The sequence below is a fragment of the Mus pahari genome, chromosome 5 (assembly GCF_900095145.1).
Source record: "Mus pahari chromosome 5, PAHARI_EIJ_v1.1, whole genome shotgun sequence".
Lineage (NCBI taxonomy): Eukaryota > Metazoa > Chordata > Mammalia > Rodentia > Muridae > Mus > Mus pahari.
In genome coordinates, this window is record NC_034594.1 from 101208526 (window position 1) to 101225275 (window position 16750).

The window sequence follows — 16750 nt, forward strand, 5'->3', positions numbered from 1 at the left end:
GAATGTGTGTGTGTATGCCTCTCTGTATGTGTCTGTGTGTGTAGACTGCATCTGTTTTTGTCTCCATTTGTGTGTGTGTGTCTGTGTGTGTGTGTGTTTAGAATGTGTGCATCTGTGTGTATGTGTCTGTGTGTCTTTGTATGTGTGTATATCTATGTGTGTGGCAGTATATGTGTGGGCAGAATCTGTATATGTGTCTGTATATGTGTCTGTGCATGTGAATATGTAGTGTGTGAGTGTGTGAGTGTGTGTGTGTGTGTTTGTGTGTGTGCAGAGTATGTGCTGCTGATACACTTATTTCTTTACTTTTCTCCTCTGTCCTGCTTACTCCTTCCTGGTACTCTCTGTTGCTCTCTTTTGATCCAGGATCACTGCTTATCCCTAGAGAGTCATCCTCTATTTTGAGAGTCACTCAGCCACCCATTTTTTTTTTTTTCCTTTTTGATACCATACATTGCCTGGCTGATATCCATACCAGGACAAAGTGAGGACAAACTCCCAAGCTCTGTGTTCACAGTCCACACTCTGTCCCCTATGACACCCACCTATATAGCTTCCTGCAGAACTTATCAAAACTCTGAAGGAGCCATCACAGAAATTTCAAGAAAAAAACTGTATTTTTCAAAACTCAACCTTTTGCAGGGACAGGGCTAAAAACTCAATTAGTAACGTACTTAATGAATAAGTAGGAGGACCTGAGCTTGCATTCCCAGCACCCACATAATAAATTGAGTGTGTATGTATGTGACCCCAATGCTGGAAGTCAGAGACAGGAGGATTCCCAGAGCTTGTCAGCTTAGCTCAATTGATGAGCTCCAGGCTCAATGAGAGTCTGTCTCAAAAACTGACATGAAAAGCAACTGAAGAACACAACTAGAATCTAACTCTGGCCTCCACACCTAAGCATACACACATGCATGTATATGTTCATACATCCACATAAACATTTATGTATGCCACACCCACACTGCAACACAGAACACAAATAAATAAAATAAAATGGCTTTTGAGATGATGACTGCAGAACCGGGCCTCTGGCCTCTACATGCATGCACAGACACGTGTAAGCATACCAACACACATAGGATCACAACACACACAGGCATCAAAATAACTTATTAAATGAATAAGCATTTAATGGATACAATTTGCTATAAGTGAAAAGCTTTCTACACCTCTGTAGTCAGCAACCTTCTTTTTTCCCAATTTTTATTAGGTATTTACTTCATTTACATTTTAAATGCTATCCCCAAAGTCCCCTATACCCTCCCCCCTCCCCCCCACTCCTCCTTCTTGGCCCTGGTGTTCCCCTGTACTGGGGTATATAAAGTTTGGTCAGCAACCTTCTTTACAGACTCGTAGGAAAGTAATAAAAGTGGCACTGGACTGAGCACAAGATAGGACCAGCTTGGTCTGTCCACCAGTCCACTTGTTGTTGTCAATGCAGTAAGGCTCCTCCATGGGAGAACTGAGACCTGGAAGCCTGGCTTTGTCTCCTCTGAGTAAAACCTTCCTCTCTGCACAGTAACAGGCTCTCCAGGTTCTTGAGGGTTCCTAGGGAAAGTGCTTAAATCCAAAATACCATTTGTGATCTGTTTTCCATCAGAGGAAAAAAGAGGGTCTGATGCTGGGGGTTAGCTCCATGGGAAACTATGACTGCAAATTGGATCTTTGAGAATTAAATCCAATTGAAAATGCATTAAGAGCTATTTAAAAAAAATCTTCCCTGAGCCTTTTGTTAGGTGGAGAATTCTTCTGAGTGAGTGAGAGAGAGAGAGAGAGAGAAGAGCAGCTGCTGATATGTCTTTTATAAGTGGATTCACACAAATTGGACTTTCTAGAGAGGAGGTATAGGGGGGAGAGCTTAATAGCAAAGGGGAAGTCCTGGACCTCTTCCTGAGGCATTCTCAGAGAAGCGCCCTGACTAATCCCCCCCGCTCATCCCCTTTATATAGACCCCCCCCCCCAGAATCTCACCACAGTGCATGTCACGGCTTACACAAGGGGGAATAGACTCTGTACCGATGGGCTCCAAGCTGAAAAGCCTCTACCTGCTCTGAGAGAAGCCACTATGGTACCAGGCCCAGTGGCATCCCAGGAGTCACCCACACATCACCATGGCAACAAAGGGAAGCCAGAAAACTCTTCACTTTGAAAGTACACAATAGAGATGTGTGTATCACAGACACAAGAAACACAAGCTGTGCAGGAAGACAGACCTCGCTGTGCAGAGTCACGTGATCTGAGGCAACTTAATCATCCAGACTCAGCTTCTTCATTGGTATAATGAAATTGCTATTCTACAACCTCATTGTGATAACTGAGTGAATGCAGCCAATGTTTAAGCACAGCACCTCATCCCCATATAATACTATTAGTAGTACTCCTAATACAAGTGGGTACTTGTGTGTGTGTGTGTGTGTGTGTGTGTGTGTGTGTGGGTGCACATGTGCCATGCACAGATGTGGAAGCCAGAAGCTGGGTATACTGTGTCTTCCTTACTATCTCTCCACCTTACATTTTATTTTATTTATTATTATGTGAATGCTGTAGGAGGGACATGTGTGCCATGGTATGCATTTAGAGATCAGGGCACAACTTTGTGATGTTGAGTCTCTCCTTTCACCTTTCCATGGGTTCCTGGAATGGATTTCAGGTAGACAAGACTCGAGAGGCAATCTCCTTAACCCACTTAGCCGTCTGTGGCCCCACCTTATTTTCTCAGTGCCTCTCAATGAACCTGGACTGTGTGGGCTTAGTAAAACTGGCTGGCCAGCAAGTCCTGCTGCCTTTCTCCCCAGTGCAGGGGCTGGGCTGTTTTAAGAGTGTTCGAAGGGACTGAACCCAGACCCTCATGCTTATGTGACAAGTTTACGTAGTGAGCCACTCAACAGACTCCTTACAGAATGAAATCAGTTATTGTTAAAATTACACCATTTAGTGTCTGAGGAGATGACTCAGCAGTTAAAAGTAATCACTGCTCTTCTAAGAGGACTCAAGTTTGGTACCAGCACCCATATTGGATGGCTTACAGTTGTCTGTAACCCCAGCCCCTGGGATCTCACACCTGGTTTCCATGGGTGTCAGCGCACATGTAGTATATATTAATACTGACAAAAAAAAAGTCAACATAAATCACAAAAATAAAATAAATCTTGAAAAATAATAATACCATCACCACCACTCCTTACTAGTAGATCACATACTACAAGGTGTGTGTGTGTGTGTGTGTGTGTGTGTGTGTGTGTGTGTGTGTAACTTGCTATTTTCTTTCCCTTCCAGACAATAGTGTTCAAAGTAGATCAGGGCTCCTCTGTCCTACACCAAGCACTGAGCCTGGCATCTTTCTTTTCCTTCAATCAGGACATACCTGATCTACAACCAGGATTTTTCTCAACCAAATGACAATGGAGTAAATTAACTTCACTTACAGCTCAGCCCAACACTTAAAACCAACTTTCATTCTAGAATCCTGGGTAGCTCAGCACTCACATCTAAGGTAGCAGCATGCCCCAATAGAGGATTAGACCCTAATTGGATGCAGGCTTTCTGTATTAGCCAGGACCCTGGCTCTTCTAAGTTAAGTTACAGGGACTCCTAATCATGCATTTTATCTTTTGGCCTGTATACATAGGTGCCCAATAAATGTTACCTTTGGTGATAATAAAACAAAAGCCAAACTTTCAAAAGCTGAGCTATCCAAAAGGCCATTGTCTACATTCTTGGCAGCCACTAGAGAGCCCGTTTTCCCAAGTCAGCAGCCGCTGAGGGGGCTGGCCAGGGGCCAATTCCCAGGGTTGGCGCATTCCTGGAACCTGGCAAAATGCCACTGAAACCCTGCTTCCTCTTTCTCTTTATGTAGTGGAAAGCTTTTTCCACTTAGACCCCTCCACGTTGTCCTCCGCTCCTCCCCCAATAAGGGAGGTAGTTAGATGGGAAATGGTCTCCAGTTCCTTCCTCCGAAATCCATCTATCTCCCACTGCTCCAAGTTGGCAGAGCTCAGAGCAACTGAAGACAGAAGGCAAACAAAGAGGGGCTTCACTGCCCGGCCCAGTCTGATTCAGCAGGGGCCTGGGGAAGAAAGACTCAGCTGGAGCCAGGGCACAGCCAGTCATTGTGCATGTGCTTGGGCACTTGGGGAAGACTCTGGAATAAAATTACCTGTTATAAATAGTCATTGGCCAGAATTCAGCTGTGAAGGCAGAAGCCCAAAAGTTCCAGAAAAAAAAAAAAATACAATGTTCCATATTAAAAGGCCTGGCCTAGTCATTAATAGGGAACTCCTGAGCAACTGGAGTAAGAAGAAAGGAATTCTGGGCTTGGCAAGAGACAACCTGTAGCAAGGAACCAAAGGGTACATTTATGGCTGAGAGCATTCTGGTTACGCTCATTTGTTTCTTACAGATCATATATGTGCTTTACATATATGTGCTTACAGATCATATATGTGTGCTTTAAACAAAGGGAAGAAACTTGTCTTCCGCATCCCCCTCTATATGCAGACCAAGTGAGCCACCCGCGCCATCTTGGGTTTACACCTCAAAGAGGGGATGCGAGGCACAGTACTGCATATGCTGGGTGTTTTCATCTTTCTTTAGTTCTTCTACCTGCCCATGGAGGGAGAGACAACTTGGTCTTCTTACAAATTAGAGTGTGGAGATCCAGAGAAGGCAGGTGAGATGGCCAAGCTCATACAAGCAGAGGCATGTATATCTAACGTAGGTGGGTTCTTCAGCCAAGCACATCTGTACAAGATATTTATTAGCTTTCTTATCTATAATTGTGCGTGTGAGTGTGTTCATGTGTGTGAATGTGCACAGTGTTTATGTGCGTCTGTGTGCACTTGCATGCGGAAGCCAGTGGACGACTCGGGTTATTGCTCCTCAAATGCTATCAACCTTTGTGCAGACAGGGCTTCTAACCACCCCAAGAGTAGCTGTGTATCTAGTGAGCCCTAGGGATCAGCCTGTCTCCACATCTCCATTATCACAGTGATTACAGACATCTGCCACCAAACCTGGCTTCTTACGAGGATACTGGGAGGATACTGGGCATCTGAGCTCACTTGACAACTGCTTTAACCATACTTGCCATCTCTCCAGCCTAAGAATTTAGAATTCTAATGAGATGACCAGTTTCCTAGACCACCCTCTTATATAGCCAGTGCCATACATGAGCACATAGCTCTGCACCAGGCATCTTCATCAGGGACCCTGCAGGAGAAACACCGTATCACAGGATAATAGGACATGAGTTCTGACAAATACTCGAAGGTGACAGGCTGAAACACCACATGCAGGAGTTCACTTCCAATGCCATTTTAATGGATGGTTGAGTGTGGTGATACCTGCCTTCAATTGCAGCACTCTCAGGAAACAGAGGTCGCCTTCCATCCCAGCACTCGAGCGTCGGTAGGCGAATCTCTGTTCACAAGTAACCTGGTCCACAGTAAAGGTCTAGGAAAGTCGGGGTTGAATAATGAGACCATGTCTCAACAAACCATGGGGATAGGGTCATATCTTGCCACCTCCCTGCCTGCCACCTGTTACCCACTCTGGTCACCTGACCTGGGATGGCTCAGCAGGAAAAATGGTAAACTAGCAATTTCCAGGTAAGAGTGAGAGACCCTGTACCAAAAGTGAAGATCGGCTGCCACCAAGGACGATATCCAAGGCTGCTCCACTGTTTCCACAGCTAATTAAATATGGACACACATGCGTTCTCTCTCTCTCTCTCTCTCTCTCTCTCTCTCTCTCTCTCTCTCTCTCTCTCACACACACACACACACACACACACACACACACACACACTCTTAAACTTGTCTATGCTTGCTTTTCATCTCAGCACAGGCTCCCTCTCTTAGCCCATCTGAGTGAATGAATCTGCCTTTCACACTTCCCTTCCTTGCACTGGCCCCTGTCCATCTGACTTCCAAGTGGACTCAGCAATGGGAGCCACTCTAAGGGACTAGAGCTCACAGAGTGCCTACAGTCTGACCTCCTGCTGCTGCTGCTCGAGACACCACTGGCAATGGCCCCTCCACCTAAAGTAGTGTTCCCTGCTGCCAGCTGGCTATTAGGAAAGAAGAGGTATTGCCTAAGGGTAGCAAGAATGGCTCTTCCTAGAAGCAGGGTCTTGTGGCTCCTGATGGTCTTCCTGCCCTCCATGCCTCCCTCTTTTCCACTCCTGTCACCTGACTTCCCAACTGACAGAAACAACATCACTGACCCTCAGATGGGGCAGACTTCTTCAGATCCTTCTACCAGCATGAAAGATATCTCACTTGAATATCTCTTTCTCTATTGTCCTTCATTTATCATCTCTTTTCCCTTCTCATCCTCCCTCCCTCTCTTCTCCTTTCTTCTCTTTCTTTCTCCTCCTTCATTCCCTCTCCTCTCTCCCTCCCTCTCCTCTCTCCCTCCCTCTCCTCTCTCCCTCCCTCTCCTCTCTCCCTTCTTCCTTCCCTTCCTCTATTTCTGCTTCCCTTCCTCCTTGTTGACTTCACCAAGCAGGCTCAAGAGCCTAATCCATCTGCCTGGAAGAGCCTCACATTGCCCCTAACTATTCAGAGGACTTCCCTGTCTGCATCTCTGCCTCCCATGCTCGCAGGGCCAGCGGGATACCACACAGGGAAAAAGAACAAAAGCAGTAGCTTCTTCTCTCCTTGATGCCTGCAGGAATTCTGTCTCGGAGCTGGCCTTCTCACACCAGGACACTGACAGGCCTTGGAGCAATTCTACCTCCAAAGATGCCAGGCCTCTGACAAAAGCCTCCCTCACAAAAAGCCAACAGCCCTGAAGCTCCTCACAGTGCCAGCTCTGACAGATGGATCCCAGAATTCACTAGACCAAATGATTTTATTTCCCTCAACACAGCCATGTGCGTAAAGCAGTCTGCGAATTAACTGTATTAGGAAATCTACCAGGCTGAAGACAGCCACTTAAAACCAAGGACCGAAGAGGTGCCGAAAGACAGAGGCAAGAGAACCTCAGAGGCACCTTTGGAAATGGACAATTATGATCCATTAAGCCTCATTAAGGAGTGGGAATTTATGAGGAGGAAACATCTGGAATGACCTGGAATGTAAAGGAACCAGAAGAAACCTCTGTCGGGGCTTGTAGAAGGCAGCCAGACCAATGGGACTCTTGGTTAGCAGAGAACTGCAAAACTGGTCCACAGAAAGGAGTCTCCAATCTGTGCATCTGGCATTACGTGGAATGTTCAAATACAATGCTCCCAGACAGGCTCTCGAAATATTAATTGAAATGAGGTTGGAGATGAGGGTTATGAACAAAACTGGCAGGAAGATCGTGGACACTGACTAAGCTATGCTAAAGCATACCAATACAACCTGTGACCCGGTGGGGATTTAATAAATATTAGATGATAATAAATGACAGGATAGGAAGGGAAGTTAGCACAAAGCAGCTGAGATAGTGTAAGGATATGTACACTTGGTACCATTGACACAGATAACCCAGTGGGAACAAAGAATCCTGATGATTAACTATGAGATGATAGATGATGAGACTTACACCAGGAAGGAAGAGAGGAAAATGCTAAGAAGGAAGGGACAGACAATGGAAGGGAACACTCATAATGGGAAGGAAGGAGGATGACCAGGGTTCAGGATTACACAGAGTTTGCCTATGGTCTCAGACACTTTGGCAGTGTAAAACATGCACATCGGAGGCTGGTTTTTAAGGCTCTGTGGCTTTCTAATAAACCTTCGCTAGTGGGAAAACAGAAACACCAAACCTTAAATGTAGGCCTGTGCTCTTAAGTGAAATATAAAAGCCCTTCTCTTTGTGGTAAGGACTTTCTATCAATAGAAGCAGAAGGGTGACTTCTATCCCAATCCTGAGAAAGAAGGGGATGCTGTACAGGTGCTTGCCGAGGCCTCTTGTCAATCTCAAGTGTCACTCCTCGGGATACTGTCCACCTGACTTTTGAGACAGTCTCTCACTGGCCTGGAACTCACTAATTAGGATAGGCTGGCTGTCAATGAGCCCCAGGAATCCTCCTGCCACTACCCCACAAGGGCTGGAATTACAAATCCACACCACTGTGCCTAGCCCTTTTACATTCTGAAGACTGCACTGCGTACCTTGTGCTTGTGTGGCAAGCACTTCACCAAGTAGGTCATCTTCTGAGCTGCATACAGGCTCAGGTTCTTGGTTTTTTCCCTGCTACTAGTGTGACCAGTGAATGACTAGATTGATAAAGGTTCAAAATCAGCAGAAACCCTGCTTCCCGTGTCTTGCTCCTCATGCCAAGGAGCTTCCTCCTCTAGGTGCTCCGTTCCTATGAAGACACATGAAAAAAAGTGAAGAAAAGGCACACAAGAAGAAAGCCTTGCAGCTGGCATACAGAAGGGCATCAGAAAGCAACCCCAGAGGAGGAGAACCTGGCAAACGAGAATGCAGGGGGAACATCCTGAAAATAGGCCTCAGAAGAACACTTTCCAAACAGACAGGAGGGAAGAACACGCTGGAAACCTGCACACAGGAAGGATGTCCCCGAGCCTGGTGAGTTTAAAGGACCTATACCCAGAGAGATTGATCTACATGCTACCTGTTGTTATGGACAAAGAACTGGAGAGCCTGCTATGAAAATGACGAGGCTGCCATAGGAGGATGCAGGAAACTCGGTTGCCATGGAAACTCAGAGGCTCTGATAATGCTGGTGACTGAAAGATAGGAAGATGACAAGCAGATCCGAGTGCCGTAAGGAAGCAGGAAGCATGACAAGCAAGCATCACCACCCATTTGTCCTTATTCCTGTCAAGGAAGCAGGATAATTCCCCACCTCATCAATAGCACAGCATCTGCAAAATGCTTTCAAAACATGTCTAGTTTCTATTTTGATTTACTGATCTCAGATATTCCAAGGATGTACAAAAAGACATCGGACATTGACAGGTAGTGCTCACTATTCTAGCTAAATACAACTGATGATGGAGATCAGAGAATACAGAGCATCTTCTCTGTGTCCCCAGAAGGAAAGTGGTCCATGGGCAGATGCTCTGAGAAGCACTCAGCAGTCAAACTGCCATAGCATTCGTGGGTCACAGATGCCCTTCAGAATTTTATGATACTGTAGGGGCTTCCCCCCCCCATAAAGATGCACAAATACAAATTAGTATAAAATGTTTCAGCCATTTCAAAGACTTGAGAGTCACTGGAAGCCAGCTGAACCCACTTGGTGAGCTCCAAGCCAGTAAGAGACTTTGTCTCAAAAAATCAAAATAAATGATACCTAAGAGATGACACTTTGACTGTCCACTGGTCTACGGGCACACACACACACACACACACACACACACACACACACACACACATCACAGCAGGAACATCCTTGCATGAGAATAAGAAGTAGAACATCACCTTCTCTCTCCAACCATCACCAACAGTAATAGCATCTCTCCATACCCAGGGTCCTCGGCTAATGTTTCTGGAGCTCATAGAAAGACAGCTACTCATGAACAAACTCAATCCCACATTTATCACACTAAGCAAGGGCCATGTGTCAGTGCACAAACATGGATAAGACATAGCCTGTGTCCTCTACTTTAGCTCCATTAAAGGTGATCAGCTCCCAGGGAGCAGGTCATATCTAGAGGCTGATTTGGTAGCCTTAACTGGAAGAGACAGAAAGGTACCCAATGAATAAAAGCCTGATGTTCTACTAAACATCCCACAATGCACAGGACACACATACCACAAACAATTTCTGGGTCTACAATGTCAATACCACCAATGTTTGAGAACTAGTTCATGTGGCAATCAGTTAAATCACATGAATTAGATCCAGTCAAGAAGGACATTTTCTGGGGATCGACATGTTAATAAACTACTAGAGTATCTTCCCAGCATAACCAACCCTAGATTCCATCCATTCCTACACTGTATTTAAACCAGGCACATACCTGAAACCACTTAGGAGATGGGAGCAGGAGGATCAGAAATTCAAGGTTATCCTGGGCTACATAATGAGTGTTCTAGTTTCATTCTGCTGCTGTGATAAAACACTCTATCCAAAGGCAATTTGGGTGAAGGGAAGGTTTATGTCAACTTATAGTCTACAGCCTATCACTGGAAAGAGACATGGTAGGAAGTCAAGCAAGAACTTTAAGCAGAAAACATGAAAGAGTGCTTCTTACTAGCTAGATTACTGGGGTTTATGCTAAGGTACCTTTCTTACAAAGCCAAGGGAATGGTGCAACCCACAGTGGGCTGGGCCTTCTTACATCAATTAATAATCAAGAAAATCTCCAATAAACATGCCCACAAGTCAACATGATCTGGGCAATCCTTCAGATAAAACTCCCTTCTCTCTGACTCTAGGCTCATTCAAGTTGATGGGTAAAGCTAACTAGACAGAAAATTTGAGGTAGTCTGACCATACATAAGACCATGTCTCAAAAGAAGAGCATTTTCATGGGAGTCTTTGAAGGTGTGGTTGTTATGTCAGTTGGCTGAGAGGACGGGAAGGGGAAGCCTCTCTCAGAGAAAGTCTAAAGCAGATGAAGGAAAACCCTCCGGGGTCCCAGACACCCATGGCTAGCAGTGAGCTAAACAACAGCATCCCCTCTGGAAAGTGAGAAATTCTTCAGGTCCTCTGCTCCCTCCATTGGCTAGCAGTCCAACTGAAAGTCTGCTTAGCACTCAGATAGGATTGTCAGGCTTATCACAGGGCTGTATCCTGCCATGAAGAACATCTACCTACAAGCTGGATGTGCCCCATCACTCCTCAGTTACTTGCCTCTATTCAATAATTCCTTAAGTAAATGCATGCATATTCTTCTTAAATGACAGTTGGTTCAAGGAAAATAATAATAATAATAATAATAATAATAATAATAATAATAATAATAATAAATCCAGAGCTCAGAAAGCAGGCTTCACTCCACCTTTCAGTATTTATGTTCCCTATTCCTTATGAACCCCTCCCTCCCAACACCACTCCTGGGGGCCCCTCCCTCCCAACACCACTCCTGGGGGCCCCTCCCTCCCAACATCACACCTGGTCAATTGTTCTTGCTGAAACCAAGCCTGCCTCCTTCATCACTGGGTGCAGTTATGGCAGGTGTAGTAGTATCCATGGAAGTTTCTAGTTCTGTCAGGACAGCTGGGGGGCCTTTCTGTCAGAACAGGCATGGGAGCAGCATAGGTAGACTCCCTGTGGCTGTCACAGAAGTTTCTACTTCAGAGCTTCAAGATATACAAAGCCAGACCCAAAGATGAAGTTTCAGCTCCAACACTCCCAAGTCCTATGGCCTCGGGGGAGCTAAGTCACACACAAAGCTGCAGAATTCTTATTTGTAAAGTAGGGAGAGTTAGAATTCTTACTTTAAAGCCTTGTTGTATTAGCCAACTATTTCTATATAAAGATCTGAGTAGACTGTCTGGCATGTATTAAACTTCAATAAATCTCAGCTAGTATGACTAAAGGAAAGAAACCATTGTGGTCTAACCTCAATATGTGAGTTGCCAACCAAACACCCAGAGCTGCCAGCTAAGGTAGTTTTGGTGTTAGACACCAGCAGCCCCCACTGCTGACATGCCTGTGTCTGTTGCTTAGAGCTTCTATTTTCCGCTCACTTCCCCTAGAACTGGTGTCCAGTAAACAACAGGTGCTCCGTCCTTCTTGGGTTCTGCTCTAGACCCTTCAAGGCTTCTAGCAACTAGTTACCCTTGAGTGCACCCTCTCAGTCCTCTGAATGCTGACTTCCATCCCCAGCACCCAGACAAGCTGCACCGATGGAGGGTGGGTGGGCTCAGCACTACATTTTCAAGGCCTGATGTACATAATGGGGAACAAGAAATCCTGCCTCAAAAGAAGCAGAAAGTGAGGATCAATCAACAACAGAGGTTATCCTCTGATCAGTACATGTTCTCTTGTATGTACACACACACACACACACACACACATACACACACACACACACACACACACACATACACATACACACACACACACACACACTTTAAAATCTATCTATGCCTAGTCCTCAAAGTTATCACTAAGGGACATAAACAGTTTTTCTTCTTTGTTTTCCTTCATCTGCACTGTTTCTTCATTCTATATGGTTCCTCCAGTCTGAAAAATATTTAAAAGCCATCGCAAGAGAGCCATGATTTCTAACTTAACACTTCTCGCTTTGATTAAGTGAAATAAAAAGGTACTAAAGTTAATAGTACCTTATTCTTAGGGTTCATGAGGAAGAATTTTCTCCTGCAAAATCTGAATGAGAAAATCACCTCTGGGTCTCCTGACTTTCAGAAATTCTGGTCATGATGGTTATTGCCCTGGAGTTTTGAGACATAAGGATGCCATGTTTCTTTTCCATCCAGTTAGTTTCTCCAAAGGGCATCTCTTCCTGGGCTAATGTTTAGTAAAAGATAAGGAACAGAAGTGAGAGATGGAGATCTGTGCTCTCTGCCTGGTGCTATCCTTCTGGTTAACTTTTAGAAAAGCAAGTACCTTCCCTGGGTCTGTGATTCAAAAGTTTTACCAGGCAGCTCAGTTAGTACAGTGTTTGACTTGCAAGCGAGAGTTCTATTGCCAGAATCCATGTAGGGAGAAACAAAACCCAAACCAAAGCAAAACAATACACCAGGCTTGCCAGAACAAGCCTGAGATCCCTGTGCTGGGGGTCACAGAAACAGCCAGATCCTTGGGACTTGCTGGCCAGCCAGTGTAACCTATTTGGTGGATTCCAGGCCAGCAAGAGGCCTTCTCTCAAAACACAGAAGGGAACCAGCAAGACAGCATATGTGGTAAGGGCTTGGTGTGCAAGCAGGAGGACCGACCTGAGTTTGATCTCTAGAACTCTTGTAAGAAAGCTGCATCTGGTGGTACATGCTTGTAATCCCAGAGGGGGGGGGGGGAATGCGAAGACAGGTAAATCTCTAAGGCTGGCTGACCCACCAGTCTAGTCTGTTTGAAAACATCCAGGTCAATAAGGGACCCTGTCTCAGAAATACAAGGTGGGTGCCGACATGGTGGCTCAGTGGATAAGGTACCTGCCACCAAGCCTGATGACGTGAGTGTGGTCCTCAATACTCAGATGAGAGAAACAAAGAGCTGACTCTAGAAAATTGTCCCTTACCTACACATACATGCCATGGCATGTAAACATGTGTACACACACATAAAATAAATAATTACATATACCCTATTTACCAATAGCCTCTGTAAAATTCTGCGCTTCGCATTCTGAATAGATCCAAGGTGTTTTACTACGGACTGAAACTATGAAGTATTGAAAGATGATAGCTTAGCATGTTTGCCTTTATAGGATATTTGCATATTAGTTGAGACTGGAGGCAGACATAGGCGGCTCTGGAGACCAACCAACCAGGATTCTATTTCTGGATAAAAAGAACGTTTTTGAACTGTACCCATCACACCATATGGCTGCTGCTGTCTCTGCCTAAGCCCGAGTCAGACCCGAATCTTGGCATGTCAAGGTCCATGAGGATTTTCTTCTGCAAAAGAAGCTGAGAAATTACCCCTTCATTACCAGTTTTCCCGGAAGTTGAAAAGGGAATTGAAACATGAGAATGCATACTTCATTCATGCACCTTCTGCACAGATACCACATGATGTAGGGTATGAGCTGTATCATCTGTAACCACGGAAAAGAACACTTAAAATGTCACCCAAGTCCTTAGCTTCCAAGAGCATGCTGGTCAGCGCTGAGTCCACAGCCAGTTTCTGAGTCACAAGAAGAACTTGACATGAGAACACTTGCTCTCTTCTCCGGACTCACAACTCCACTCATGAAAAGCTTCAAGGAGAAAGTTCTCAACACGTAAGTCTCTACCCCTCTGGCAGACTTCAATCTCCAAAAAATATTTACATTATGATTCATGACAGTAGCAAAATAACAGTTATAGAATAGCAATGAAAATAATTTTATGGCTGGGGCTCACTACAACACAAGGAACTGTATTAAACAGTCGCAGCCTTAGGAAGGTTGAGAACAGCTGTTTTAAAGGGAAATGATAACAGAAATAAAAAAACAAAGACTGTAGATTAGGAAAAAAACCAAAACCAAAGACACCTGGACTCACAGCAGAGATGGAGAGGTACAACTGATAAAGCAGCCCAGCAACGTGTGGGGTGGGAAAGCTGCCCACTCGTGTGCATGTGTGTGCATGTGTGTGCATGTGTGTGCATGTGTGTGCAGGTTTGTATGTATAAGTGGAGGCTGACAGCCATCTCACTGTTAGTCCCCGAGCTCCACTGTCCACCTTGATATCGGAGAGTCACTCATGAGCCTGAACTGACCAAATAAGTGAGGCCAGCTGTCCAAAGAGCCTCCGAGGTCACCTGTCTCCACTTCCCAGCACTGCCACCACACCTGGCTTTTTAACATGGGTACCTGGAATAGAACTTAGGAACTCATGACCTTAACCCTCAACAAAAGCTCTATGAACCCATCTCCAGCTCAGTTGCTAAGAGTACAGCATGTCCCCGTAACTCGAAAAGAGATCAATGTTTCACTAATGATCAAATCATGCTAAGCTGTTTTCTTCATCTAATGTCCTGCTGTGTTCACATATATCATGGAACAGAGAAGGTGATTTACATATATTGGTCCAGAGGCATTGGAACAGAAGCCAACTTTCCAAGCACTGCAATTTAAGCTGTTTCTTTGGGCTAACCCAATGCTCACATGCAAAGGTCAACCAGGCTGTTAAGAATGGTGTTCATTGGGGCCAGCAATAGGCTTCAGTTGGTAAAAAACAAACAAACAAACAAACAAACAAACACCTGAATTTGACCCCTGGAGCTCACAAAACAAGCTAGATATAGTAGTGTCATTTTAAATTCCTGGACTTCTATGGCAAGATGGGATTTGAAGGCAGGAAGGCCAGTGGAAAGTTCTAAGGCCGGCTACACTAGAGTGCACAACACAGCAGCAAAAACAAGAGAGATTTTGCCTCCACGAGTAGGTAGATGAGAAACTCGGTCTTCGGAAAGCAGTTCTATGATCTGCTCATGCATTCACACACACACACACACACACACACACACACACGCACGCACATCGTATGCACACATGCTAAATAACATTTTAAAGAAGAACTGGAGTAAAAACCTCTCAGAAAGAAATGTTACGTAGAACGATCGAACATACAGCCAAGAAGCACTCAGCTACTCTCTTGGCTCTTCAACACTTGAAGTTGTACTGAAGTTTTGTTCAGGCTAGCTCCATCGTAAATTGGATGGAGAAGCGACTCCACATAGGCCTGGCATCCTACACAAATGGACCCCAGGCACAGGCCCATTTCTGTATAGGCTAATGTCTATTTCGGCCAGAATTAATGTAATTATATGTAATGTTGACAGATTATGACATTTACCTATTAAGACACTATACAAACATTCCAATAATTTGCTGGCTTTTGAGTTTGTAAAAAAATAAATGAGCCTAAACCCCAAGGGCTGTTGCTTGATGGGGAAATGGAATCAGGGTTTTAGGAGCAGAGCATTCAGGAAGCAACAGTCAAAAATAACGGATTTGAAGCCAAAGCACATACAGTGGTCAGTGAATATTTAGCACTTACCACAAGACTGCTGTCCAGAGAGAGTCTTTTACCAAAGTCCCTTCTATCCAGCTGTCTCTTCCCCTCCATGGGTGAGTGATGTATTTTCCTTTGCAATTTAGAAGAATCCCCCGTCTGTCTCCACAGCCACTGCAAAAAGTGAACACATGTTTTGTTATCAAGCCCGCAGTGTTTAGACTTTTCAGTTTGCAATTTTCCTACCAGAAACTAGGGCCAAAAAGTACCTAGACCCAAAAAGTAAGTCTAAAACCAGACTTCTCGGCACACAGGAATTCTAGTGTGGCACACACGAAGCCATCTTTTCGGAGATGCTTGTATTTTTTTTTTTTCTTACAGATTTTGCTTCCAGAGTCAGGGAATGGACTAGCATGTTAAATCAGCAGACTGTAGCCAATAGCAGATGGTCTGTGTCATGCCACCTGTGTTCCATACCTGTCCTCTTTCCATCTGCCAGATGTGTTCTATTTTTATACACTCAGGTGATGTCTGCAAATCCCATGAGTTCAAACTCACAAAACCATACTCCACAACCAAGAGTTATTGAGCCTAAGACCCAACAAGGAAAACACAAAACTTGTACATTATTGCCAATATTTAATTGTCAGAACCTCATGTAAGGAGCTGGAAAGATGGGTCAGTGGTCCAGAGCACCTATTGCTTTTGTAGAGGATAGGAGAATACATTCCTAGAACCCTTACCTGGTGGCTCACAACCACATGTAACTTCAACTCCATGGGATCTGATGCTCTCTTCTGGTCTCCATGGGCAACTGTACTCCCATACAAGACGCCCATACAGACATAAAGGCATATAATTTTAAAATTAAAAGAAATCTTTTAAAATGACATTTTAATTTGTTGAGCATTATAAGATCCATTCTTTTTTTAGGAAGACAGTGTCAGTGAATTATGGGTGATGTCATCACAGTCATTGACTATTTTTAGAAGACTCATTGCCTTTTAACATACAACTCTTGAGGAACTGCACTGATTTTGTTGATTCTATGATGAGTAAGAATTTTGCTTAATAAAAGACCATCCCATGTATTAAGTTCCAATTTTCACCAACTGTAAAAAACAAATAAAATTAAAAAAAAAAAAGTAAAGAAAAGAAGAGAAGAGAAGAGAAGAGAAGAGAAGAGGAGAGGAGAGGAGAGGAGAGGAGAGGA

General features: G+C 44.5%; 1 protein-coding gene across 1 annotated transcript in view; it reads right to left on the reverse strand.

The window, feature by feature from the left end:
- Nckap5 (NCK associated protein 5) overlaps positions 1-16750 on the reverse strand; it is an 809936-nt gene that overhangs the window by 752414 nt on the left and 40772 nt on the right. The window contains exon 2 of the mRNA XM_021198000.2: positions 15583-15711. Coding sequence (XP_021053659.1) covers positions 15583-15651 — 69 coding nt within the window. The 5' untranslated portion in view covers positions 15652-15711. The remainder of the gene's footprint in view (positions 1-15582; positions 15712-16750) is intronic.